The sequence below is a fragment of the Xenopus laevis genome, chromosome 6L, assembly GCF_017654675.1.
Source record: "Xenopus laevis strain J_2021 chromosome 6L, Xenopus_laevis_v10.1, whole genome shotgun sequence".
Classification (NCBI taxonomy): Eukaryota; Metazoa; Chordata; class Amphibia; order Anura; family Pipidae; genus Xenopus; species Xenopus laevis.
This window is the reverse complement of record NC_054381.1, coordinates 65,521,508-65,548,237: the sequence shown is the minus strand read 5'-3', so window position 1 is coordinate 65,548,237 and position 26,730 is coordinate 65,521,508. Positions and strand designations below refer to the sequence as shown.

At 38.4% G+C, this 26,730-nt stretch overlaps 1 protein-coding gene across 1 annotated transcript in view; it reads left to right on the top strand.

The window, feature by feature from the left end:
• The first annotated feature begins 12,401 nt into the window (after positions 1–12,401).
• The window catches only part of LOC108719003 (calcium/calmodulin-dependent 3',5'-cyclic nucleotide phosphodiesterase 1C), a 433,183-nt gene continuing 418,854 nt past the window's right edge, over positions 12,402–26,730 (top strand). The window contains exon 1 of the mRNA XM_041566132.1: positions 12,402–12,732. Within this exon, the coding sequence (XP_041422066.1) occupies positions 12,681–12,732 (52 nt within the window). The 5' untranslated portion in view covers positions 12,402–12,680. The remainder of the gene's footprint in view (positions 12,733–26,730) is intronic.

The window sequence follows — 26,730 nt, the reverse complement described above, 5'->3', positions numbered from 1 at the left end:
CCAAGCAGGCTACAATTACCCTTATACTAAAAGATGGGAAACCAGCAGGTAAGTGTGCATCCTATCGGCCCATTTCCCTATTAAATTCTGATATAAAAACATTAGCCAAAATACTTGCAAATATAGTATAGGGCCACTGATATATTGGTATATGCCTGCTGGTGGCTCCATCTGGACCCCAGTAACCAGGCCACAGTAGTAGAGAGGCGGCAGTCAACTCTTCCTTCGAAGCTCTAGCCAACCAGCTGTATAGAGGCTTACCCGCATTGTACCCAATGACCCCCCCCCCATGAAAACAGTAATCCAGGTGTTTCAGAAGATTGTGGTGTCAGAGCATAAAAAATCTCACACCTGGTCCAAATGGACCCCTCTCTGGGGTAACAATGCACTAGGAGAATTCAGAACCTTGCCTGAGGTTAGTTTCTGGGCTAATGCCAAGGTGAAATACTTAGGGGATATAATTGGAGCTGGTGAGCTGAAACAGTATGCTCAGCTCAAGGAGGAATATGGCCTTCATAACCAGATGTTCTTTAGATTCCTACAGATTAAAGGAGAAGGAAAGCCCCAGGGCGCAAAACCCCTCCCCCCTCCCCTGTGTTGCCCCCCTCCCTCCTCCCCCCTGGCCTACCTGTCCCCCTGGGCAAATGCCCCTAACTTGTTACCCACCCCTCTGCGCAGGTTCTGTCCACGGAGTTCACAGTCGCCATCTTCTCCCACGCGCGTCTTCTTCCTGCTCTGACCGGCGTCTTCTGGCGCATGCGCAGTAGGAACAGGTACCGGTACAGCTCTACTGCGCATGCGCCGAATGTCACGAAGTTTTCCGATTTCACTTCGTGACATTCGGCGCATGCGCAATAGAGCTGTACCGGTACCTGTTCCTACTGCGCATGCGCCAGAAGACGCCGGTCAGAGCAGGAAGAAGACGCGAGTGGGAGAAGATGGCGACTGTGAACTCCGTGGACAGGACCTGCGCAGAGGGGTGAGTAACAAGTTAGGGGCATTTGCCCAGGGGGACAGGTAGGCCAGGGGGGAGGAGGGAGGGGGGGCAACACAGGGGAGGGGGGGAGGGGTTTTGCGCCCTGGGGCTTTCCTTCTCCTTTAAGACATGCATTTCAGGCCCAGTTTCCAGAGGGGTCGCCACGGATAGCTGACTCTACCTTTGAACGCTAGGAAATGGGCCTCTGATTTCCTATCACTAGATGAAGAAAATATATGTATCAGAGATCGCTTTATTCACATTAAATTCTTAAACAGAGTGTATGTAATTCCACACAGGCTGGCACGTATGTATCAGGGTCATCCAGACGTATGTCTTAAATGCAATGCGGAAGCTGGTACCTACTTGCATGTTTTCTGGGGCTGTCCTAAGATTCAACAATACTGGGCCACAGTACTTTATTTATTTATGATTTATGAGTACATTTTTGGGACTACCTAAAATAAGGTCTCCGGAATTTAGGAAAAGCCCTTCTCTTGACTTAGAAAGCTCCTGAACCTCCTACACTTGGCTTCTGGAAAAAATTAGTAGATGGCACCCTCCCTAGGCAAAAACTGACATATACTGCCCGTGGCTGCCCTAAAAATTTGGGAAACTCTGGGACAAATGGCTGGCCATCCCTTAAATGGATATGGTAACCTGTTTGCGGTTAAACAAATGCATGATATGTGCGAATCAAAGGGGATGTAATTTTATGTAACTGGGAAAGCTCATCTTGCTTTGCTTTTCTTCTCTTCCTTTTTCTTCTTTCTTCTATCTTATGTTAATTGAAAATCAATAAAGAAAATCTTTTAAAAAACAAAAAACAAAACAGGGTTTGTTTGTCCATATACCGATATATATAGCAAACTTTGACGTAGTTGGCCAGGCTAAATATATGAATTTTGTGGTCACAGTCTGATTGCACCCCCTGCTTAACGGTTTAAAAATTAGTGGTGAGCACAACCTTGTCTTTTTTTAATGATGTAGTTGGCCAATATATATATATATATATATATACTGTAGATATATTATATATATAAAATTTAGTCCCTGTGTAAATGTATAATGAAGCAATAGAATTCTTAATGAATCAGATGCAAGTTGAGAGTAGGACTGGACATAGCAGGGATGACTTTGACGTACTGTAGTTGACCAGCTTAAATATAACCCTGTTTTGTTTAAAGGTTTTTTTAGTAGCATAAGGTCTTAATGCCCTAAATATATCGATATTGTGTTGAGTGCAGAGGGCTTCTTGAATTTGTCAATATGTATTTTGTGGTCACAACCTCATTGCACCCACGCTTAATGGTTTTAAAAATTAGTGGTGAGCACAACTTTCCCTTGTTTTATATAAATATATATATACAGCACTCACATGATTTATGTATTCATTTTAACTCAGCTTCATGTTTTGATCCCACACTGGAATTTTCTTCAGGAGAGTACAAACAAGCAGAGTCCCACTAAACTCAACAAACATAAAACCTTTTACCGTGCTTTGATGCCAAAGTCAGTTATTAGGCAGCCACCATGTAATTGCATAGTTATACCCAAAGGGAAGTGTGTGAGTGCATGGGAAGTGGAGAGCTAAGGGAAAAAAAGGAAAGACAGAAAAGGGTATAACAAGCTATGAGGCCAAGATCAAGGATTAGAAAATTGCAAGACATGAGGAAAGATTAAAATCAATATATTGGAGGGCTGCCAAGTAAAAAGGACATTCAGGGTTGACCTGAGAGTGCGGATCTTTATCGAGTGGTGTGGATAGTTTGCTGATCCTGTCCCTTACCCTGACCCAGGCACATAAACAGTTTTTTTCGTGAGTGCCAGCATATCGACTAACTATATATATATATATATATATATATATATATATATATATATATATATATATACCTGTATATATATTGCTTAAAGGGTAAGGCATTTTTCAGTAGCAGTATGCACAAAATGTCTCTGTCTTAAATATATTGATAATGGGTTGAGTGCAGAGGACTCTTGTATTTGTCTATATATATATATATACTGTATATATATATATATTTCGAGTAAATCGGCACTCACCATTCATATAGTTAAGGGCTAACCAAATTTGTAGATATCAGTCCAGCGAAAGCACTCACGGCATTGACTCAAATGTATATCGAAGGATTTTTATTAGTGCATGGTGCATCTAATTGTACATACTGTACATACATAGATACATACATGTATAAGTATATGGTAAAGCCTAATATACAGTATATCAGTTGCACAGAAGTAAAAATGGCTTCAACCTTTTCATCTATTATTTATTAACTGATCTGTTTGAAGCAAAAACAAAATAATGTGTCAGCTGCCAAGTTTTCGGAACAGTGCCAAATTTTACATGCGGGTGATAAAAGCCAGGTTGTTCATAAAAAGTGACTACAAAGCCACACACAAGTCATTTTACATTTTATTCTTTTTGATGTGGTCATGAAATAATCACAGCTGTTTTTTGAGGACTCCGTAAATATAAACTAGATAAAAATGTGGCTGCTTAGTTAGAAAACAATATAAGTACAAGTCTGCCATCATATTCTTACTGTTAAATAATTACATTTACAAACAATAAAATGAATAAATACATTAAAAATATATAACTGGTAAATAATTCAGATCATAAAAATAGTCACATGGTTTGCAAACACAGAATATACAAAATTTTAACGCTACAAAAAATGTACACAGTCTGCCTACAAGAGAATAAGGCTATCTTTGCACTATATAGCCTGCTCTTTATTGCTACTGTGCTCCTTTGAACAGAAGCCACATTGCATCAGTCATACGAATACATCTGGCAGTATGAAAACACGTAAATAATACATGAGGGGCCGATTTATCAAAGGTCAAAGTTAAAAAAACTTTGAACTTCGAATTAAAAAAGACCAACCGACTGGTGGTCGAAGTTTTTTGGGGTCGAAGTGGGCCTACTTCGAATGGTATGATTCGAAGTAGTGCTACTTCGATTCGAAGTTTTAACTTCGACCTTTGATCTCCCAAGCTCCCCCAATTGCCTCCATACAGGTTCTAGGAGGTTCCCCATAGGCTAAAACAGCACTTTGGCAGCTTTTAGGTGGAGAATGGTCAAAGTCTTAAAGAGACAGTACATGATAAATTTCGATATTCGAATTTCAAAGTTTTTTTTAACTTCAAGTTGGACTATTCCATGGTCGAAGTACCCAAAAATTACTTCGAAATTCGAAGTTTTTAACTTTGAACCTTCGCTTCGATCTTTGATAAATCTGCCCCTTACTGTATGTATTGTTTGGTTTACACCATATTTGTATGTTATATTTTGAGTATTAACATTCACAGTTGTAATAGTTCCTTATTACTTTTCCTTTTTTTATATACAATAGTCTTCATACATCTATCAGATTTTGTGAGGTTATATCAGAGCATAAATGGCCCAACAGTTATTGCTGCTTATATATGTCAGAAGGTGAAGCAGCACAGTAGCACAGCATGGGAAACAGGAGGAGGAGTCGGATTTCATTCAGCAAATCTCTAGGGCAAGGATGAGCCACAATGAGGAACAACAAGCAACAAAGCGGTGATCAGTGCAGTTATACTTCTCGCAAACTTGGTGGATATTATTAGTGCCTCGTCTACACCGATGGTGTTGCAAACCCCATGTCACCAGTCTGCTGGCAGACATCATATCCTCCTAAGCCTTCCCAATTAAAAAAGGGCTGTGCAGACACATAGTTGCAGCAGGGCAGGGGCATATGATAAAAGAGTAAATGCACCTGTTCCTTCAGCTGAGTGATTTGTAAATCAGCAAATGGCACAGTGCAAGTGTTAAGCCTATGGATTTACTACAGTGACACTTTTTTCGAAGCATTGTTGGACATCATTGCACTATTTAACTGAATCTCCTTTGTTGTCGAAACCATTTATAGCACCAAGGCATGGGGTCAGTCACTTCAGCTCTCACAAAGTCCAAGAACAACGTAGTGCAGCTAAGCAAAGAGCCTGCTACAGATCTGGAATGGACAGAGAAACAGGGAAAAGGAAGAAGATGCAGAGAGTCGGATGGCATGGTGAGAGGGCTGCCTCACAAAGCATGGGAAAGACCCCAGCCAGCAGCGGAACCAGGAAATCTGTCCATGGTGCTGAACTCACCCAATGCGATGGAGGAATCAGCACACACTTTCCAACCAGGGAGCAGCAGCACTGGTAAGTCCTCTATAACTGCTTGCTACAGCAAGAGGGGAAATTTAGAAGTTAAGTAGAAACATTTGTTAGTTTATTTCAGACATTTCCATCTCATGGTCTTCGGGTAGTTGCTAATCTACATTTTCCAGCATATCCCCAGTAGGATTTCTTGTTCAGCAAATGATGGAGGCCCCCAGGAGTATTTAACCATCTAGCTTAAGAATGTTTCTGCCTTCCCAAAGATATAACACAAAAAGCATCTCTTTGTGTCATTACCCTTCTCCTATAGTTTATCAGTTTATTTGCAATATATAACATATCCTTTCCATCAAGTTGCATGTCATTATTTCTGGAAAGAAATAATAACATGAATAATAAAATTTTCTAAGTAAAAATGACATGTGTATTTTCTTTTTCATAAAATGTCAACAGAGGTATGTTTAGCTTTAAAAACAGAGAGAAAAATATTTAATTATTCTACTATATTAAATTGGAGTCATATTTTAAATTAACTTTTGTTATTATGTAGAAATTGATATTCTGAGACCATTTGCAATTGGTCTTCACTTTTTACTTTCAGTGCTTATTGAATTATTTAGCTTTTCGTTCAGCAGCTTTCCAGTTTGGAATTTCAGCAGGTATCTGGTTGCTAGGGCCTAAATTACCCTAGCAACTAAGTGTTTGAAGGTGAGACTGGAATATGAATAGGAGAAGAGCCAAACAGAAAGATAATTAATAAAAAATATTGTTTTAGAAAAGATTGTTTATAAAGGTTTTAATACATTGTATCACTATTTTGAAAAATATCTATTTATCTATTACCTGTTACTATATAGCACTTTCTGCAAATTCACTTTTTGTGTGATAATTCATGAATATGGAAAATGTAACCTGACATTGAAAGTTAATTGATATGGAAATAGTTCACTGTGATTCATGGGTAATGTGGATGTGGGATGTTGTGACTCCTCCCTGTGGTGGGTATTTAAGCACGTTTTAGACACTGTTAATTAATGGCTTGACAAAGGGCCTGCGTAGCCCGAAACGTTGCCTATGGCATTTAAGTAAAGGTTTACAAATTTTCAAAAATACCGGAGTGCTGCTGCTTTATTCACTATATGTATGCGTTGCCCTGGCAGGGGGTACGGCGTGCACCCGGGGCTGCAAAGAGCTTAATCCGCTTTTGAAGCACACCTTATCTACATTTAATAAAAAATAGCAATAACAATAAAATGCTGTTTGGCTGCTGGGGTCAGTGACTCCTTTCTGAAAGCTGGAAAAAGTCAGAAGAAGAAGGCAAAAAATTAAAAATTGTAAGAAATAAAAAATGAAGACAAACTGTAAAGTTAATAAGAACTGGCCATTCTATAAACATACATAAACGTTAAGGTGTTAGGGTTAAGGTGAATCACCACTTTGACAGCAATATTTTTCTGTGAAGTTATTAAATTTAATTGAAAATTGAGGACTAGAAGTTAACCTGTGCACTGCCCCTGCATGGTGGAACTATTGGTCTCTAGTTTTCCCCATAGTTCCTTCTGACCCATTGGTTTCTTTTTTTATATCTATTTTTATCCCTGTCCTGCTGTGATGGGTTTCCATTCCGTAATAGGGTAATGATTATGGAAATGATTGCCATTTTATTAGTTAAATGCCTACATTTCAGTACATATTATTATTATTAGATAATGCATACAAATACATAGATAAATGCATATATTTCATTTATATGTTTGTGTGTTTTTGTTAGTTCAAAATGCACCTCTGTGTTCTATTGTATACTGAGCACACCTCAAGCACACAAAAATGCAGCATGTTGTAATTAAAAAAAAAAAAACATTTTGTTTAATGGTTTCCTGTCATCGGAAAACATGTTTTTTTTCAAAACAATAGTGCTACTCCAGCAGACTTCTGCACTGAAATCCATTTCTCAAAAGAGCAAACAGATTTTTTTATATTCAATTTTGAAATCTGACATGGGGCTAGACATTTTGTCAATTTCCCAGCTGCCCCTGGTCATGTGACTTGTGCCTGCACTTTAGGAGAGAAATGGTTTCTGGCCGGCTGCTGTTTTTCCTTATCAATGTAACTGAAGGAGTCTCAGAGCACAAGCCACATGACTTGAGGCAGCTGGGAAATTGACATTATGTCTAGCCCCATGTCAGATTGAATATAAAAAAATGTGTTCTTTTGAGAAATGGATTTCAGTGCAGAATTCTGGTGGATCAGCACTATTAACTGATTCATTTTGACAATTATTTTTTTCCCCATGACAGTATCCCTTTAAGGAATGTCTCTTTTTACCCAGTGCTGCCCACCAAAGTAGCTGGTGAGCTTGCACACTTGCTTGGCCTTTACATATATCACTGTATGGCATACTCGGGGGAAATTGCGATATCATCAGTTATATGATAGTGTGTCCAATGTTTCATTTACATAAGCCTCTATTTCTTGCTGCACTTTCTCTTTAACATATAGTTAAAATCAGCTGACATAATTTATTTCCCTTCTTTGGCAATTTGCTCTGAGATTCAGTGGCAGTTATACAATACCTGTTAAACATTGTTTGTTAACTTTAGATTTAATAGAAGATCAATTTGATCAATTTTTTCCATTAGTTATGCAGAATGTGGGCATGATTCATAAACCACTAAGCCAGGAGTGCCCATCCTTTACCAATGAGGGGTCTACTTTCAGTGGTGTTGTCCCATTAGGATCTTCATCCATAAAAGCATTCCGTTCCATTGAAAACATTACTTAATATTATATTGATTTATGAGCAAATGTATATTGTTCAATTGGCTCCCTAAATCCAGAACTAGTACTAGGCTCCCGGTCACGGTCTTCTGCCTTTAGCAACCGCCTTTGGCTTCAGGAGGCTGGGATCAAAACCAGAAGATATATACAGAATAAGCACACCCAGGAACTAACAAAGTAGACCTAACAACTGGACAATGAGTTTTGGCCTGAGGCCCCCTTTAAATATTCAGACTTTACTCCAAAGTGTGATGACATCATGTTGCTTGGCGTGTAAGCCCCGGAAGTGCGGGCCGTGCATGCCATAGGAACGAGCACCGTGGAGAGGAAGGACTAGGGTTGTGGGCGTTTCTGCTGGCCCCTAGTCCCCACTAGGACACCAGGTAACCTTACAGTAACTTTAATAAATAAACCGTTATAAATATCTTAATGAAAAGAATGAAATAGGAGGGTGATTTAGACAAGCTGTTTATTGACAGTGTCTTGAGATCTACTGATCACCAGCTAAAGGTCTACTGGTAGATCCAGATCTACCTTTTGGGGACCTCTGCACTAAACAATATTTGCATTGTTTGGTTTCCATAGCTACAGCTTTCAGCATTCTGGCTGCTTAGTCCAACTGCTTTACATAAGATGTGTATTTAATAACCTGAATGATACTCAGAGACATCCTTGTCACTACTGAACATTTGAAAAAATATTTTTTTCACATTTTGTGAAAATGTTTAAAATAAAAACAGTATACCAATTGTGCTTCAGTCGAAAGGCTTAGCTCAAGAGAAACTGTCACTAAATTTTATTGGATGTTGTATAAATCTGTTTTAAAATAGTTTGTATTAATTATTCTTCTTAGTTACATAATGAATAAATTGTGATTTTATCAAGATAACACATTTTGCAGCTGCCACCAACAAACTTGTGCATTTACATGTACCACTCACTGTCTAGTAGATTTTTTTAGCGAAAGTCCCCTTCCTAGCAGTATTATGTTGATCGTTAGGTGAAAATAGGTTATTGAAAACAAAAAGCACATGGGTTGAAAACATACACTACATGGCCAAACATATACAGAAACCTGCCAGTCCAACATCTTATTTTCAAGGCTATTAATATGAAGCAAGTTCTTCCTATGCTACTATAACAGCCTTTACTTATTCAAAGAAGGCTTTTCAATAATCTCTGCTAACTTTTGGAGTATTTCTGGTGGGATTTGCTTCCATACAGTCACAAGATAATTAATTATTATTTCCGGCGCTAATGTTGGGAATCAGGCCTGGCTCACAGTCAGTGTTCCATTTTACCTACAGTTATTCAGTTGGATTAAGGTTAGAGCTTCTGTAGCTTCCTGTAGCTGCCCTGACAGGTACAACTTCTGCTTTACTGCAGCTACACAGAGCAGATCGGCCTGACACAAAAGCAGACATTTTTAGGGTGATCTCCCCTCTACTCTGCGTAGCTGCTCTCACGTCAAAGCTGTATCTTGTCAGTGCGGCTACTCTGATCAATTTTTCTCCACCTCATTAAAATCCGCAGATGGAGAGAAGGGTTTAATACACTTGGTGGCAGATTTACTAAGCTCGAGTGAAGGATTCGAATGATAAAAAAATTTGAATTTCGAAGTATTTTTTTGGGTACTTTGACCATGGGTCAAATCCGATCGAATCGAATGATTCGAAGTAAAAATCGTTTTTTAACCCTCGAAATTCGACCCTTAGTAAATCTGCCCCTTGATGTGCCCTTGCCCTAAAAGTGCCAGTAAACCCCCTTTTTCAATGAGTTCAATAACTAGGGCTTGTGCCTTAATTATATTTAAATTAAAAAAACATCTTTTTTATTTGTGCTCTAAATAGGACAAACTCTGAATCTGAAACTAGAGTGAAATTATTCTTTCTTACTAGTAGTATCCAGTCTACCTTGTAGTCATTTGAGTTTTTAAATGGCCTGCAACACATCTGTACAAGCATATTCTCATTCCAAAATTTCTGTTAATTGTTAAAAAACAAATGTGACAGTTGCTATTAATCCTCAAAAACATAGCATCTGGGAGTATGGAAGTCCTTTATTCAGTTGGCAAGGATTAAAATTAGATCCAAAACCTGAAATTTGAATCACACTATTTTAAAAGGTGAGTCTAAAAATCAAGAAAGGAATTAGTTACCTACTAGCAACAAGTGATAGTTTAATAGGAAGCATACATGTATTCTAAGAAATCACTAGCTCAATTAAAGAGTTAATGTTCACAATACATATCATAAATTAACCAACTGCCCTAGGCACCAGACCTCAGCCCAGTACTAATGTGCTGTGGGACCTCTGGGTATAACTGTGGATTGGAGAGTTTGCGTTTAAAAACAGGCAACTATTGTGTGTTTGGGTGTGTGTCAGACTGGGGAAGTACACTCCTACTCTGCTCCCAAAGACTCCCTTTCTTGGAACCAGAGGTGCTCACATAAGTAGCATATGAAGTAGGAAGACGTTGGTATGGGTTGGGTGCAGGTCCTCCTATAGTAAGATTTTGCAGTTTAGGGTCTGTTATATGCTAAGTTTTTGCAGGTTGAGTTTTTTCTGACCCATACATCATTTCAGCCCGCCCCTACCCTGATGATCAGCGCATATGCAGATGGTCCTGCTATACTACATATTTACTCCCCTTAGCTGGGGAGATTTTTATGTGCATTTTTTATTTACCATATGGGTACCTAATGGCCTCCCCCTAAAGCTGCCTTCTTAATCAAGGGCCCTTGATTGCCTATATGGTAGATACAGCCCTGTCTGCAGTACCAGGATATCAAAGCTAAAATAGAGAGCAAGCAATATATTCAAAGGATAGTGAAACATTTTTCCCACTGACCATCTGCAACTACAAGTAAACATTTCAACAACAACATTATCCTGTCAGTAAGATTTTCATAAAGAGCCTATGCCTGCAAGTTGTGGGATATGGACATGTGACTGTGGACATCTAATGTGGCCAAATTCAGTGCAGTTTTACTAGTTGTTAAAGAATATGCACGTTGTATGCATCTTTTTCATATTTATGCAAGATGAACCACACAAGCTGGATGACTGGGCCATCCCAGAAAATCTTCTATTGTTTATCTTGTACTTAGCTAATAAACGAAGCTAATATCTTTTTGGGCCATCGAGATCTGTATGCCTCTGTCACTTTTGCACTGAAGCTGTTGATGTAGTAATAGAAACTGTAATAGAAATTGAGTCAAAGTAATAATTTTACTAAAATCCATTAACTTTAGAAGCATCTTATAACAAAATTATTAATGTGTTTCTACTCTTTTGTCAAAATAAGTTCTTGCAGTTAAAGGGGGTTTTCACCTTCCAACAATTTTTTCAGTTCAGTCATTTTCAAATAGTTCATCAAAAATAAAACCTTTTTTCAGTCACTTTTTATTTGTGACCATTTTTCTAATATTGAAATTTAAAGTTTAATTTTTCACCTTTTTATGTCTTTCTAAAGAAGCTCTAGGAGAGGGTCACAGACTCTGTAAAGAATGCAGACGTGCAACTATACTAGTAACAGGAAGTGAACAATTTAATTATGAAGAAAGAGTATCACAGCTGAGGTTATTTTCACTTGAGAAGTGACACTTGCGAGGCAATATAATTTACAAAAACATTAGAGGGCATTATAAAGAATCAGCGGGTGCTCCTTTTACATAGAAGGGCACAATATCAACCCTTTAATTAAAGGAGAAGGAAAGATATTTTACCTTGGGGGCGCCAAAAGCTAGGCACTCCGAGTGGTTATATTTACTTACCTGACACCACAGGCCAGTGCTTCTATCAGCAGAAAACTGCACCAGCCCGGGGTTCTGCCAGCGAGCTCTACAGAGAGATCATCTTCTTCCCTTTTTCATTTTTCAAATTTCCCAGGGCAGATGCAGATGGACTGTTGAATATAATGTTAGGAAAAAAAACTAATTTGAAAATGTCTTTTTACTACTTTGTCTGTGACTTTGTTGAAGTTGACACTACAGATGATATCAAAAAATGGTTCACCTTGTGCCCACTCAATATGCTACTGAAGTCCCACTCATCCTCCCACAGTACTGTGTAGTGGCTCTCACTTCAGGGCATGCAGGAGAAAATCCTAGTTGTAAGACCAACATGTATTATAGAAAAGCTTTATTATTAAATATAAGAGTATGGAAAAAGAGTGAGTTTGGTTCAAATAACTCATTCCCGTCCCCCATACATTACTTCCACTACCAAATTATGCTAGAACAAAATAATTAAATGATCGTATACAGAAACTGGAATATCTGTATTGGTTGATTCTTTTTCAGTTAGTAGCTGCTGGCTTTCCCTGTACATTGCTTGCTCATTTTCCTCCCCTTCCTAATAGAGGTTTTCAGTGACAGTGATGACATTACCATGTGACTTTTAGCCTTCCCATGGGGAGTTCCACATCTGCTGCCCACAGTTATCTTTTCAAGCTGTTCCAAAGCTTTGTCAGGTTTTCCATTTTCCTTAGAGAGCATCTTACTTAAAGAAAAAACATCACTGCTTTTCCTGAATATCTTTCAGCAAAAGTAAAAATAACAAGGAAACCCATATTCAGTGGATCAGCACCTTCCTGGCTCTATACCCATTTAATCCATACACTAGAATTGCCCATTGTTTTACACAGTCATTTTCAATCTTTTCTTCTTGAGATACTATAAAAGAGCAATAGAAACAATCACAAATAATTAGAATTCAATTATACATCTTGGTATCATTAGCTCGTATATGCAAAGGAACTACAATGGCATCCAAGAAGACAAGACAGGCTATTTTACTGGGGGCATTGGCAGCAGGTACTGTAATTCCTGTCTCCTAATTCTATTCAATGAAAATGTTTGCTGTAGACTGAAGATTGTGGCTGTACATACATTACTGCAGAAAATTATAAATGTGACATTTATTGTGAACTGTACAAACGTAAAAGACAATTAGTAGCTACAGTTATACCTTAAAATCCACATCTTACACTTAAGGTTGAATATATTCTATTAATTTAGAATTAAAAAAAACTTTATCAAAAGCATATGAAACAATAGCATTAGTGCTACTGTCTCTATTTGTAAGATAAATATGCTGCAGTTGTTGGGTCCTCCCACACTTATTTTTCACCAGCTTCTGTCAAGGGTATATCATAAGAATGCTAACTGCACTAATATGGACAAGTGAATATGGTGATATATATAACAGCTATAGAAAAATAATAAAACAGCAGGAAGTGTAGGAAAAATAAAACGCTTAGATCTGGAAATTAAAGAGAATGGGAAACACACCAGAGATTCAGATAAAGTGATCACATGAACAGCTACCTGTCTAAGTAAATCCAAAAAACGGTGGCGTGGAAAGTAGTCAGCAAAGTGGCAGGAGAAATGAACACTAGGCAAAAGAAAATGACCAGCATGCAATGTATGGAAAAGATGCAAAGATGATGTATCGAAAGGTCAAATAGCATAGTAATAAAATTACTATCATGATTAATGCATTTGATAATATTTATTTTTATTCACTTGCATTTAACATCATGTTATGTAACACAATATGTAATGTTTCTGTATGGTATTATAAAATATAAAGCTATTTAACACCCTGTGTTTCTTATATAGTAATGCTTTGAGACAATGCAGAATATTTTTCTTTTGTGACTGAATTAATTTGTTCCTTTTAGATGACATAGAAAGTTACACTGGGGATGTAGTGGCACACATAGATTGCTCAGCGGATTTTATTTGTGCTGTAGTTATTGATGTCATATTCACTCTGCCATTATGATATTTTTAATATATATTATATATCATAAGCCTATTTATAGCTGTTAACCTAGTTATAACGTTCAGTGCCTTTAGCACTACCAAGAAGTTTGTTTATTTTTATTATGTTGCAGAATTTTATATAATGTTCGGTTAAAGCGATCAAATGTTTCATTTACCTAGTTTGCTGCGGCCAAGAGGAATGGCTCCTAGAAGCAGAAGATCTGTTTTAAGATGTATAAGGCTCACATTTTTACCATATCAAGGTCAACCTCATATGGCAGTACTAACTATTAACCATATTTTTCCATAGGCTTGCACATCTCTGTCTGGTTGTATATTCTGGGGAAAAGTGTATTCTAAATGTACCAGTAAACCCCCGATTCTCTAAAGAATCGTTAATGAAAGAATGGTAACAACAGTGAGGCAGCAAAATGCGATGGGTGCTGATTCACTCGGCATCCCCAGGCAGCAACTGGCGACGCTAATTTGTGGGGATGTAGAGTGAATCTGTGCCTATTGCTTGTTATTACCTATCTGCTATTAGAATTCTTAAATTTTGAGTTTATTGGTAGTAAAGTGTTACTGAAAAATTTCTTTATAAACAACATTTTTTGTGAAAATGTTCTCCTGTCCTTGAATGAGTTCTCCCTGGTGAGCTGTACTTAAAATCTTGACTTTAACATCAGATGAACGCTGCACTCTTGAAAATGCAACATAAAGTTGACCATGACCAAACACAGGCTCAGATAGGTAAATGCCGACTTTATCCAATGTTTGTCCTTGTGATTTGTTGATTGTCATGGCAAATGCAGCCTTAATGGGGAATTGTCGTCGTTTAAGTTTAAAAGGTAATTCCTGGTCAGAACTGGTAAGGTCAATTCTGGGAATCAAAACAGTATCACCGCTATGGGATCCTGTAAGCACTTCTGCCTTGATAACATTTTGTCTCATGCTCTTCACAACCAACCGTGTACCGTTACATAAACCTTGCTTAGTGTTAGGGTAGGGGCACACGGCGCGATTTCGCCGCGATTCTGCGCTGGGCGAGTTGTCGCTGCGTTTTTTAAGCCGAAATAGCTTTGCTAACTTTGGCGCTGGCGTCAATGCAAATCGCGGCGAAATCGCTGCGCTAATTCACACGCGGCGATTCTTTTTCTACTGTCGCCCGGAAACGCTCAGCGAGGCAACTTCGGACGACAATAGAAAACGAATCGCCGCGTGTGAATTAGCGCAGCGATTTCGCCGCGATTTGCATTGACGCCAGCGCCAAAGTTAGCAAAGCTATTTCGGCTTAAAAACGCAGCGACAACTCGCTTAGCGCAGAATCGCGGCGAAATCGCGCCGTGTGCCCCTACCCTTAAGGTTTCTTAACAGCATGACTATTGTTCCTACTTTGAGTATAAGATTGTGTTGTGGTAATCCAGCATTGTTGATAGTGTTTAAATATTCTAATGGGAAGTTAAGTTTCTCACTTTCGTCTTCAGAATCAATACAGTCAGTACTCAGAAAGACACAGCTTTGTCCAGGAAGTAATGCAATCACTTGGTTGTTTATCATGTCAACATCAATATTTTTTGGAGATAATATAGCCCGTTTTGCTAAAAATGGCCACCCACGCAGGTACGCAACCGGTTCCCCTCCTAGAGTGACGCTAGCGCCGCCATTAGACAAACTTGCAAAGGAGTAGCAAGATGGCCGACGCTTATACAGACTTTAGTGGGCGGATGACAAACTCGCAGAGGAGTAGCAAGATGGCCGACGCTTATACAGACTTTAGTGGGCGGATTTGGCAGTGGGCGGATGACAAAGTCGCAGAGGAGTAGCAAGATGGCCGACGCTTATACAGACTTTCGTGCAGGTACGCAACCGGTTCCCCTCCTAGAGTGACGCTAGCGCCGCCATTAGACAAACTTGCAAAGGAGTAGCAAGATGGCCGATGCTTATACAGACTTTAGTGGGCGGATGACAAACTCGCAGAGGAGTAGCAAGATGGCCGACGCTTATACAGACTTTAGTGGGCGGATTTGGCAGTGGGCGGATGACAAAGTCGCAGAGGAGTAGCAAGATGGCCGACGCTTATACAGACTTTCGTGCAGGTACGCAACCGGTTCCCCTAGTGTGACGGTGAGCGCATCTGCCTCCCTAGATCCTAACCTTCCAGCGGTCGCCGCCTGAGTGAGCAGGAAAGAAGAGGCGGCGGGAGGCAGAAGGAGACGGTGAGCGCATCTGCCTCCCTAGATCCTAACCTTCCAGCGCATCTGCCTCCCCGATCCTAACCTGTTCTGATCCTAACCTTCCAGCACATCTGCTAATCGAAGGCCGCATCTATGTCTTTCGGCTGAAGTTGCGCGCGCATCTCATAGATCCTAACCGAAGTTGCGTGCGCATCTGCCTCCCCTCCACTCGGGACATAGATAGGCCTTCGGTTAGTATATAGGATTACCGCAGGTTGATCATGTTTAGGAAGGAGAGATCCCCAATATCAACATACAATCCTCCTTAGTCCCAGACCACTGTGCAATTGGTATGTGGAAGATTTAAATAACTGTCAAATCTATTGCTCACCCATTTTCAAGTACTCTAAAAAGAAAATGTGCCTGGGCGCCTTAAATTGTGCTGCCCTAGACCTGGGCCTTTGTGGCCTTTCCACAAATGGGTCTGCTGAAAACCAATTAAGTATGATGGAAGTTACTAAAGTGGTGGCTCTCAAGGCCAGTTTAAGAACAAAAATGAAAACACGTAATTATATGTGCACATATTAGTTTTAAAAAAAGGTTTAATTCATTGAAATAGATTTTAGTTAACATTGCACTACACATAGCATAAGGCTGAAGTTGTCACAACATCAATAAATAGCATTATTTCTCATTGTTACTATGGTTTTATACTAATGGATAATTAGCATTTTTTGAAAATCAGTCAAGATTGCACAGAGACCATCCCTGGTCTGGTATCCCTGAATAGCCCTTTTGAGGAAACAGATTTATTAAAATGCAAGATTCGAGTTTTCCATAGAAAAGAATCACTCATTTTCTATACAGTCCTATGGGTTTTTTAGAATTGTATCTATCAAATGGTTAACTCTAACTTTCACCCACTGATATATACACATCTAAAAATCCCATAGGAATGAGTAGAAAGTGGGTGAATTTTTCTGTGGTAAACTCTAAGCTCACATTTTGATAAATTTGTTTCAAAAGAAACATTTTATCTACCCTACTCCATGTATTTCCACTACTTGCTACTTAGAAGTGCCTTCCAAACCCAATTGAAAGTCTGCCTGATGTGACTGCTTACCTTTGTGTAAACTTTAAGAGGTATCTGTGCTGAAATTAACTGGCCTCAAATTCACCTTCTGCTTTGTTCACACCTGTTATCCCCCCTGCATTGTTCACACCTATCCCACCTCTGTTGTTCAAGCCCTGTACTGTTCACACCTCAGACCCAGACTAAAACTGCCCACATTGTTCACACCTTATACAAACTGCTGAAGGGGCACCAGCATTGTGTCACTGTATGAAGCACAGTATGAACTGTTCATCTTAAAGTGATCCTGATAGGTTTCCATGTCTCCTGCTCTTTGTATGTGCCATACTCTGCCTGCCCTATGCTCCTTGTGTGTGCCATACTTTGCCTGCCCTATGCTCCATGTGTGTGTCATATCCTGCCTGCCCTATATTCCTTGTGTGTGCCATACTCTGCCTGCCCTATGCTCCTTGTGTGTGCCATACTTTGCCTGCCCTATGCTCATTGTGTGTGTCATATCCTGTCTGCCCTATATTCCTTGTGTGTGCCATATTCTGCCTGCCGTAGGCTCCCTGTGTGTGCCATACTCTATCTGCCCTATGTTCCTTGTGTGTGCCATACTCTGCCTGCCCTATGTTCCTTGTGTGCCTTACTCTGCCTGTGTGCCATGCTCTGCCTGTGGGAGGTGAACCTGGTGGGGGTAAGTTAGCATTTGGAAATACTTATTAAGGTTCCCCATCGTGTTTAATTATGTCCTGGGGGTTGCTTTGTTGTCCACAGGTTAGGATGAGGCATATGGATTTAAGGGTATGTCTTAATATGACTTACTACACTTGTTTCACATATGAGTTATGAGTGATATCCCTGCAGTGAGCAACAACCATTTGTTTTTTTGGTGTGCTACGACATGGGTGTGGTTTAAAGTGGGTGTGGTCTACAAACCAGGGATTGGTCAACACGGCTTCCATTATTAGCGCTTCACCACGTAGGCCAGAAAAATGACGGGCCTCGTGCCACAGAAGTTGGAGAGCACTGCCCTAGAGCAAATTCCAGAAAGATTTTTCAAAGTTAAGTTTTTGAATCTTGTGTACCTGACGCCCTATAGACTTCCTAAACTCAAACATCAGACCTTTGCCCCAAATGTAATTTGCAGTAGGCTATGCAAATTAATGTTTGGATTTGATTTGGGATTTGGACAAATCTTTGTGGTGTATTCAGTATGACCAAATGCTAAAATTGCAGATTAAGTGCATACATTCAAAGATCCTGTGCCTGCTGAATACATTGTCAGCAATGATAAACGTATCAATACTTCAGTATATTTTTTTAGTGTTTGTCTGTTTTCCATTCAATTAATGGGAAACTAGGACTTAATTATAATAGGTGTGATATTGTGAAACTAAAGTCTGTGTTTGTACAAGCCCTGAGTGTTGTGTACTGACTGGCATAATGGTGAAAACATATACATACTGTAAATATATTTTTTTATCATCTCCAAGGTTATATTTCACCAAAACAAATTAGTGCAATTATCCCTACACAAAACAATAAACAAATAAATCCACAGAGAACAATTTATATTGCAGTCTTGTGCCATAAGTTAAATTACTACCCCTCTTGTTTGTCTTACATGGGCACTTATATACCTATACACACAATTTCTCCTAACCTACCTCCTTTTTTTAAAGGGGAACTCCGGCTTCCAACCAAAATTTAATAAAGAGGCCCACATAACACAGAAACCCCTAATATACACATTGCAGTTACCTGTTTCTTCAAAAAGTATGAATAAATGCCATTTCTATGCTGAAATCCAGATGTTTAACAGTTCTTCTTTTTCTGCATCATTTGAAATCCTGGCAGGGACTAAACACTGATGTTACAAATTGTAACAACTTCTCCACAGTTTACAGACAGCATGCAGGAACTACATAACCCACAATGCATTGCACAGTGATGTTCCGTTCCTTTTTGAAATCACGTGTGCAGGGAATTGTGGGGTTTGGAGGATGCAGGCTAAGCACAGATACAAAGTATTAGTAGTCAGCCAGCTCAGCAAAGTAGTCAGCCAGCTCAGCAAAGTAGTCAGCCAGCTCAGCAGGGGGCTAGGCTTAGGGAACTGTCAGAAACCATTACAAATCATGAAAAGTCTGCATATTTTTTAATTGATGCATATTTCAAAGTTACTTGAAATTATGTTTACTTCTCAAAAAGCTTAAGTTATGTTTTTGTGGAGTTCCCCTTTTAAGGAAGAATAATATTTTTTTAAATAGCTGCAGTGATACAGAATATTAAACCACTGTGATTAATCAGCATAATTTACAGACCTGAAAGTGCTTCCTAAAGAAACTAGCTTCAGCAGCTAGGCTCACTTATGAAACCCAGGATTACAGAGGTCTCAAAATAAGAACTTCTGGGAGTGTTATCTTATACAGTATGGTACAGAATGTTCCAAATTACAAGAAGGCATTCTCACAGAAACTCAATTTTAATTAAATGATTAACAATTTTTAAATGATGTCCTTTTTCCTCTATTTTAATAAAACAGTAGCTTGTACTTGAACCCAGTTAAAATACAATTAATCATTGCTGGAGGCAAATCAATCCTATTTGGTTTAATTAATGTTTAAATGTTTTTTTTAGTAAATTTAAGGTATGAAAATCTAAATTACAGAAATACACCAGGTCCCAAGCATTCTAGATAACAGTTCCCATACCTGTACTATTTACAATTAAATACAGACAGACACCAGTTTTTGTTAAACACTGAAACACAGGAACAAAGCTGGTTGCTTTTGATTTAGGCCAGCAGAAAAATGTTTGTATTTTAAAGAACCACTGCTACAAGTATGATGTTTTTAGAGATGTGCATTAACAAAATTAGCCAGTGCACAAGCCAGCAAATAATTTGGGATTCTTCTCAATGCTTTTCATAAATCTTACTGAGGTCTTCTTACTACATTAATATTAGCAGTATAACTTGTATAACTTTGTATAACTTTGATTAAGGGGTTGTTACCTTTAAGTAACCTTTTAGTATGAGTTATATTCTGAGACTATTAGTATTTGGTCTTCATTTTTTTATTGTTTGTGGTTTTTGAGTTATTTAGCTTTTTATTCAGCAGTCTCCAGTTTGCAGTTTCAGCAATCTGGTTTCTAGAGTTCAAATTACCTTAGCAACCATGCATAGATTTGAATAAGAGACTGGAATATGAATAGGAGAGGGCCTGAATAGAAATATGAGTAATACAAAGTTGCAATAACAATACATTTGTAGCCTTACAGAGCATTTGTTTTTTGATGTGATCAGAGACCCCCATTTCAAAGTTGGAAAGAGTCAAAAGCCAAATAATGAAAAAAACTATAAAAATAAATAAATAATGAAAACCAATGGAAAATTTTACTTAAGACCTGTCTTTGCACTTGCACTTTTTGTCTGTTGTCCGGTACATCTATGTTGTGTTGTGTAGCATCATGGTCCTAGAGGAACGTTGTTTCGTTTCACTGTGTACTGTACAAACGTATATGCATGAAATGACAATAAACTCACTCTTGACTATAGAGAAAAACCCATTGATACTGACTAGTTGAAACCTTTACAGAAACACAAATAATTGCAAATATATTTTGTGACCCTTTTGTTTCTCATGCTCCTTTATACACATTTCTGAAATCTCTGCTATATAATAAGAGGGTATATTTTAATTTTTGGAAGTTTAAAACAGGAAACCAGTTCCTTCATTCAGTAATTTACAGTAAATTACAGATAAAAAGGTTCATTAAAGTAGATCAGTGCAGAAAAAGTCCAGTAAAATCTGTAATTACTTGAATCACTGTAACAAGTATGATTTCTATACAAATGTTACCAAATGATCTACGCTGCAGGTGCCATTGAAACTCTAATTCATATTATTACAAGGGATTATGAAACATCAATACTTACTATAAGCATGTGTTGCATTGACACATTGTTATCAATTTAGCTTGATTACTGTATTTGGCTGAACTGATAATATGCCTTTACTTCTGATTACCCACAGTATTAAACAGTATGCAGCTTTAAGTTTATCTGTCAGTGTATGCCACCAACAGTATACAGATATGGGACCTGTTATCCAGATTGCTAGGGACCTGAGGTTTTCTGGATAATGGATTTTTCTGTAATTTGGATCTTCATACCTTAAGTCTACTAGAAAATCATGTAAACGTTAAATTAACCCAACAGGCTGGTTTGCTTCCAGTAAGGATTAATTATATGTTAGTTTGGATCAAATACAAGCTACTGTTTTATTATTACATAGAAAAAGGAAATCATTTTAAAGGAGAAGGAAACCCTAATAATGCCACGTTTTGTATACTGAATTTATTGCACCAGCCAAAAGTTTCAGCTTCTCAATAGCAGCAATGATCCAGGACTTCAAACGTGTCACAGGGGGTCACCATCTTGGAAAGTGTCTGCGACACTTACATGCTCTGTGGGTTCTGAGCAGCTGTTGAGAAGCTAAACTTAGGGGTCATCACAAATTATCCAGCAGAAAATTAGGTTGGCCTGTTATACAAGCTGATGCTACAGGGCTGATTATTAAATTCTGATGCTAGTTGCACTGGTTTCTGAGCTGCCCTGTAGTAATTATCTATATTAATTACTAATCAGCCTTATACTGTGACATTTATATTCTATATGTACTGTATATTTTGAGTTGGTCCCTAAGCTCAGTAAGTGAGAGCATTTCAGAGCATTTGCAGTGAATCAGCAGAAAATAAGATGGGGAGCTACTGGGGCATCTTTGGATACACAGATCTTTACTGCTAAAGGGCTGTGGTTGCCTTGGGCTGGTACAGAAGCACAAAATATAACGTATAACATTTCTAGCTTATTTCTTTAGTTTAACTTTCCTTGTCCTTTAAGAAATCTGAATTATTTGAATATATATATATTAAAATTAAGCATAGGACTGGCCAAATATGGGATGACTTTGACATAGTTGGCCAGCTTAAATATGGACAAACAATCCCTGTTTTGTTTAAAGGGTAAGGCATTTTTTAGTAGCAGTATGCACAAAATGTCGCTGTCTTAAATATATTGATAATGGGTTGAGTGCAGAGGACTCTTGTATTTTGACTATATATATACACTGTATATATATATATATATATATATATATATATATATATATATATATATATATATACACAATATATATATATATAATTAAAGCCTAGGGGAGATGGCCTTCCTATAATTTAGAGCTTTATGCATTACGAGTTTCCAGATAATGTATCCCATACCTGTACTAGCAAATAGAATGTGTATACCTTACTGACAGGCAGTTGTACTATTACCACCTGGCATGCAGTGTTTATGTCTGTTGTGTGAAAAGTTTAAACAAAGATTTGTGTTCTTATCTGATATACCTTTCTAACAATGAACAACAGGTATGGAATGCGTTATCTGGAAACCCGTTATCCAGAAAGCTCTTTATTACAAAAAGGCTGTCTCACATAGACTCCTCTTCAAGTATTCCTTATTGGAAGTAAAACCAGCCTATTGGGTTTATTTAGGGGCAGATTTACATAGGGTTGAATATCGAAGGTTAATTAACCCTCGATATTCGACTGCCGAATGTAAATCCTTCGACTTCGAATATCGAAGTCGAAGGATTTAGCGATATTCCTATGATCGAACGATCGAAGGAAAAATCGATTAAACCTTCGAAACAAACGATTTGAAGGATTTTAATCCATCGATTGAAGGATTTTCCTTCGATCAGAAAATTGTTAGGACGCCTATGGGGACCTTCCCCATAGGATAACATTGGCCTCGGTAGGTTTTAGGTGGCGAACTAGGGGGTTGAAGTATTTTTTAAAGAGACAGTACTTCGACTATCAAATGGTCGAATAGTCGAAAGATTTTTAGTTAGAATCGTTCGATTCGAAGTCGAAGGTCGAAGTAGCCCATTCGATGGTCGAAGTAGCCAAAAAAAACATTCGAAATTCAAAGTTTTTTTCCTCTATTCCTTCACTCGAGCTAAGTAAATGAGCCCCTTAATGTTTAAATTATTTTCTAGTACTTAAGGTACAAGATCCAAATTACAATCCATTATCTGGAAAACCCCAGGTCCTGAGCATTCTGGATAACAGGTCCCAAATCTGTACTAATATTTTAGGCAAAGCCCTTGCATTAATTTTAAGGAAGGAAATTTCGCCCATTTTGATGTTAATGCCATTTTGGAAACTGGAGTGACTGGAGCCCAGTTGATTCCCCGAATTGTGTTTGCTTTAAATAATGGACAAGACTAGTTGGTGATTCATCTTGTTTGTAGAATCAGTGATAGCCTCAGGGAATCATGAGCTCCAGATGACTGGTTATTTCTGTAGTGTTGGGGAAAAGGAAATATTCCCCTTTGATAGAATGAGTCAGTACAATGATTACGCTGTAAGATGCTACAATTCTGAATCTGGTTTCTAAGTAATAGTAATTACAGTGACAGAAATAAAAATGTGCGGAACTGTGGAACATTTCAGGGTGGAAAAAAACTCAAGGGGCAGAAAACCAAAAACATGAATGTAGTAATATCTGGCAAACAGGGTCTTTTTGTGATGTCATTTCTAGTTGTAAATTGGTAGTTTGCCAAACATGCTATACTTAAAGCTGTAAAAGATATCTTTCTTTTTTTCACAGTAACTAATATGAGACAGTGTTTTTCAAATCAATTTGACTGCTAGATGCCAGTTGATTTAAGTCTAAGGGAAACATTTTATACACAAAGATATCACAGGAACTTGTGTGTCAGATTTCAAAAAGTGAGATCCAGAATTCATTCGTTTTTTTGTCCTGTTTGTCTCATTTTTCACTTTAAATCGAATTATTACTAGCATTCTTACTACAAACTGTGTGAGAGAAAAAGCAATGATTTGGATACACAGACGCACAGTAGGACGCAGGTCAAAGCTCTCCATGCCTGTACTGCTTTAAGTCCAGGTTATATGATTATGAAACCTATTAGCTCTGCTTTTTACACTGTCAAATTCTTAATTGGAAAATCACCTTTCCTGCCCTGTATGATTAACTACCTTCCTAGATTCTCCTGCTTATTTGTGTCAATAAATCTGGCATGTCTTTTCCCTGACCCCATTACTGAGTTCTAAACAACTGGTTCCCTATCTTTTTCATTGCTGGGAATAAATGAAAGCACAAACAGAAGATGGAAAAGGTAGAGAGGAGTTAAGGTGACCATACATGGACAGATTTAAGCTTCAGACCAATTTGTCAAGTTCAGGTCCGGACCGAGAATTTAAATAGGACCTGGCATTTCAGGTACACAGAGGCCCAATCAGCACACATAGAGGCCCAAATAGCCCCCACCAGCCCACTAAATACTGACTTTCTATGGGACCTTATAGCAGCCCCTCTGGCATTTGCCAGAACCCACAGATTTCCAGTCCGGGCCTGGCCAGGTTATGTACCCATGTATTGGGCCTTTTTGACCAATATCTGGCCATTCATTAGCTGGGTCAAGCTGGCCATAGATGTGCAGATTTTATTCTTTGTATGACGAAATATTGTTTGTTTCAATGTAACGATCTAACCATTCAGATTAAATAAAGTAGGAGAGACAATGCCCTTTAATTGACAGACAGCAATCGTGCAAAAGTTATGTCCGAGAAATAGTAGTGATAGTCACCCACTGATATTGTCAGAGACAGGCAATACTTGAAAGATATTGTCATTAGCCCACAGAAATCTTCTAACCTGTCCAATCGACCAATCAGCATGGTATGAAAAATCTTGGAACGATTATTCTGACTCCACACATGGTGCAAAAATATATGAGTCTATGACCAGCTTTAGAGCAGTTACTGTGGAGTTTTGTGGCCTAATGCCAGATTTTAGGGGTCCAGCAGATTAATGTCAGAGAGGAACAAAATCAAATATAAATAACACTTTGATTTGGTGTTTCCTGTTTTATGTTTGTTTTGATTGAACTGCAGTATTTTTTTTAGGGCAACCATTTGGTAATTATTGTCACTATCTTCCTGTCTCAAGCTGTACTCGACTGTAAATAGTAATGGTTTTGCAAGCTGTGTTCAATGGAAGGATGGGAAATTTGAGAGGCTTAGAATAATCATGCAGCACATATAATTGCAAGACAGTTTATTAATAAACTTTATCACTACCTGACTATGACATGGAAATTTGCAGTGACATCCTTTCTGGAAAAAAACACAGTGACAAAATTCAAGAAACTGTCTCCAACCCAAGCTCGAGGTATACTGTATATTGTGACCAGGAAAACATCGATCTACACTTCTTGGGGATATTGTAGGGAAATCAGTCTCCTTGGCATTTTTCAGTCATTTGAGATACTGGATTCATTCAGCTGCAATTGTTGAATTTGTTATTGTATGTGAAATAACAGCTTTTTACATTGAACTCTGATGTTCATACTGGGCTAAAACCCAGGGCATTGCCAGGTTTCCCTGACATTATCTCTGCACTACTGAACCAGACTGTTTGTTTGGGCATTCCAAAGACATTCTACCAAATCTGCTTTAATGTAGCAGTGGACCCAAGGCAAAATTCTCATTGGTGGACCCCTACAGCCACCCTAAACATTTTGTGGCAGGACTACCCTCCGGCAAGCAAAAAAATGAAGCAACAAATGGCCAACAAAAAATGCAGACCCTCTCAGCTCACCTGGAATGTCACAAAGAAAAAAACTTCCCATCTAAAGCTTGTTTCAGTAGGAAGTTAAAGTAAAATAAAAGAATATAAATGAAAATGTTTAAAATGAGAAGCTCTGCAATTTCTGGGGAATGCTTCAGTCAAAGGTTGGTGGGCCCTGGCCAAATATATCAAATGGTTTTGATTCTACCTTTACAGTCATGTTCCCAGCTCTCATAAGTTGGGATCAGCTGCACTACACAATTCATTCTTCATTCCTGAGCTGCAATAAAGCTTATTTAAGTTTGCAAGCATCAGTTCTGCCTCTGTTGCAACTCTGCTTTCAACTACATACTTACTCAAACCACTATGACCAGTGGCCTCCGAGACTTCATAGTGGTCTCTGGTCCTGGCACAGAGTCAACAAAAAGCCTTGAGTCAAACAGTTTCATGTGTGAAATTGCACTCAGCAGCTTATCTGAGTTCTGGTTTACTTTGTGGTACATTTTGGGTAATACCAAGACATATTACTTACTACTCGTCATCATGCACCAACTGCCAGAGTCTCCAGCAATGTGACTGGGCGTGGAGATCACTTGGCGTCTCAAACCATAACATACAGAGAAAATGATAAATGCCGCAACACTGCACTTTAGTAAAAGGCTTTCTTCTTTTATAGTTAAAACATGCAGCATACAATGCCTGACGCATTTCAGGCACTTCTGACCTTAATCAGTAGCGCTCTTAATGGGTCAGATGTTGCATGTTGTGTGTTTTTACTTGTAAGAACTAAAGAAGAAAGCCTTTTACTTAAATCCAGTGTTGCAGCATTTCATCATTATCTCCTCTATACACTTTGGTGTCTCTGGTTTTTCTCATACAGTAACTTTGTATCCCTGGAAAACCCTGCCAAAGAATAATCTGTATTATATCTGCATTGTACTATATCTCAGCAATAGTTAGAGGGCTGCAGCTTGGTCACTTATAGGCCACAATGTATGTTTTAAATATATTGCATGCACATAGCTTGAATATATTATTTATACTGCCCCAGGTCACTGCTTTTAAAATGCTGGCAAAATGGTACCTGTATAATATATCTATATTTCTCACAACCCATTTACTGAACTGAA